Source organism: Montipora capricornis, chromosome 2 (assembly GCF_036669925.1).
Source record: "Montipora capricornis isolate CH-2021 chromosome 2, ASM3666992v2, whole genome shotgun sequence".
In the NCBI taxonomy this organism is placed as follows: domain Eukaryota; kingdom Metazoa; phylum Cnidaria; class Anthozoa; order Scleractinia; family Acroporidae; genus Montipora; species Montipora capricornis.
Genome location: NC_090884.1, coordinates 18,006,663 through 18,009,162, shown reverse-complemented (window position 1 = coordinate 18,009,162; position 2,500 = coordinate 18,006,663). Strand labels below are relative to the sequence as shown.

The following is a 2,500-nucleotide window of genomic DNA, read 5'->3' as shown; positions in this document are numbered from 1 at the left end:
TGAGTAGCAATACCGAGGGTGCTTCAGCTGGGAAGCGCCAACAAGTGTTTTAATTTGGTTATTGTCATATTAACTTGCCTATTGTGTTATTCCTTTTGTTGTCAGTTTGCAAACCTAAAGACATCGGCTTTATTGCTTTCGCAAAACAACCTTTGGTTATAAAGGCTCTTAAAAACGGTTGTAGCGGCTGCAAACAGTTGCAAAATTGCACAACATACGAGGGCAGCGTTCAATTACAAATTGTGAGGAATGCAGACGAGCAAGTTATGAATGAACTACGCTTTCCTCGGCTCACAGAAATAACTGGCCATCTTTTGATTTCCCTGGTCCACAGCCAGCGAAGCTTAAAAGAGATTTTCCCTAACCTTGCGGTGATTAGGGGACGCGAGTTGTTTCTCGATTATTCGCTTGTTATTTACGAAAATAAGGGACTGGAGGAAATCAATCTTCCCTCTTTGACCACGATTCTTAATGGCGGTGTGCGAATCGAGAAGAACATCGATTTGTGCTACGTAAACACCATCCGGTGGAAATCGATAATGAGGAGAAACAGCGGTAAATTCGCCTTTGTGAGTTCAAATAACAATGACGGGTGTTATGACACCTGCTACGAGGATAAAGATCATAAGCTTAAATGTAAACCACCACCTGGTCACACCGATTCACCAAATGATGCATACTGCTGGGGACCTGGAACATCTCAAGATAATGATGAATGTCAATACTGTAAGTAGCATGTCAAATTGTACTTCAGCATTTTGCAATGACATTAACTCAGGACCAGCACCCCTCTCAACTCAGAAAAAGCCGCCACCCCAGATACAATGAGATACAATGATTTGCTATTAGTCTCTCCCCCACGGGGCTTTTCAGGACTAATTTTACAATACTTTTGTGGGGGACTTTAGCCAGACTGCTCGTTACGCAGTTTGCAATTAATTTTTTTTATGGAAGTGAAAGATGCCCCCGTCCAGCTTAGGTTAGACCACAACACCGGGGACTACGTCCCCTACTCTTATCGAACAGTGAGTGGGTTCTTTGATGTCTCATACTATTTAATTTCCAACAAGGGTTATGAGACGGGACCTCCGCTTTACAGTCCTTACCCGAGAAGACTTGAAAGTCTAACCGTTTGCAGATGTAATTACAAAGGCAGCACATTCTCCTCAGTTATTTTAAGACCCTGAGTGTTGGTCGGGCCAGAGTCGAACTCACGACCTCCCGCATGACAGCCCGATGCTCAACCAACTGAGCCATCGGTGCGCGGTGGTCATTAAAGGCCTGTTTACCCTTTAAGGGGGCCCCCATTGACAAGTAACATCATCTGGCATTAGGGCCTGGCCAAACGCTCCCACAATTTCAATGCAACATCTTGCAACATTGTTGCATGGTGTTGCGACATGTGTTGAATGTGGTGGCCAAACGCACGCAACATTTCCATCATTTTCAACGCAACATGTCAATGTTCATGTGCCCCATTTTAGACAGAGTAAAATCCAAAAGGAGCCATCGGGAGTCCTGAGAGGGGACCCAATGATGAGTAAATTGTCTGGCGTTATTTGTAGTAAAATCCAGTTTTGAAAGTTTGAGTTTTGAAGCAGGTGTAACACTCAAGATTTCACCCGTAACATGTAAATACTTTGCCAAAAGGCATGTAAAGGAAGGCCTGAAGGGTCTGTGGGCATGCCTTTTCCAGCACTCTGAGGAGCAAATTGTATAATTTTTCAATCAAAAAGTGATGAAAAGAAAACAGGGCAAAAAGATAAGCTTCACAATGAATGAAGATATTTACTAACCACGTGGAAATGGTCATACATCACAGAACGGTGAAAAATGGTCAGCGGAATTCCATTTATATCAAGTACAGTGCATTGGTGATTTTGTTGCTGAAAATGGCATCGGAATCCAACAACGATTGATCGGGGGTGTTCTCCAAAGGTTTTTTACGTAAATGTTTGGAAAATGTTTGGATTTTTTCCAAAAACACGTCTTAGAATCAGGAACACAGACAACACAAGGCAGCAATTAAATATTTATACGTAAATTTCAATACACCTTACCCTACCTGCTTGTAAATAGGGCCTGAGAAACACGCCCCAAAATCAAGTTTGCGATGGAAAAATCTCAGCCCAATTAGCTGAAATCCCGGCTAGCCGGGCTGAGAATTTTTCATGTAATCACCTTCACTGGGACAGCTCCACTTTAGAGCAAAATAGTCGTTTTTGTATGTTTAAATTAATACAAGATCTATAAGATAGCAAGCCTTAATTAAGGCTTCTTTTGCTGAATGGTGAATTTAACCCTCCACTTCTCCTTGTTGTTGTCATCCTTTTTCACACGACATATTCCAAATTTGGTGTGGACTGTGTACTCAGACTGTGGACTGGGTTTAAAACGAGGACCAGGTTTGAAAAGTGGACTGTGGACTGGGTATAAAAGGGGGACTAGGCATAAAACATGGACTGCGGATCGGGTATAAAATGCGGACTGAGTATAAAAC

At 42.5% G+C, this 2,500-nt stretch overlaps 1 protein-coding gene across 1 annotated transcript in view; it reads left to right on the top strand.

Annotated features, from left to right (window-relative positions):
- LOC138038984 (insulin-like peptide receptor) overlaps positions 1 to 2,500 on the top strand; it is a 134,263-nt gene that overhangs the window by 386 nt on the left and 131,377 nt on the right. Inside the window, exon 2 of the mRNA XM_068885106.1 lies at positions 106 to 726. Coding sequence (XP_068741207.1) covers positions 106 to 726 — 621 coding nt within the window. The remainder of the gene's footprint in view (positions 1 to 105; positions 727 to 2,500) is intronic.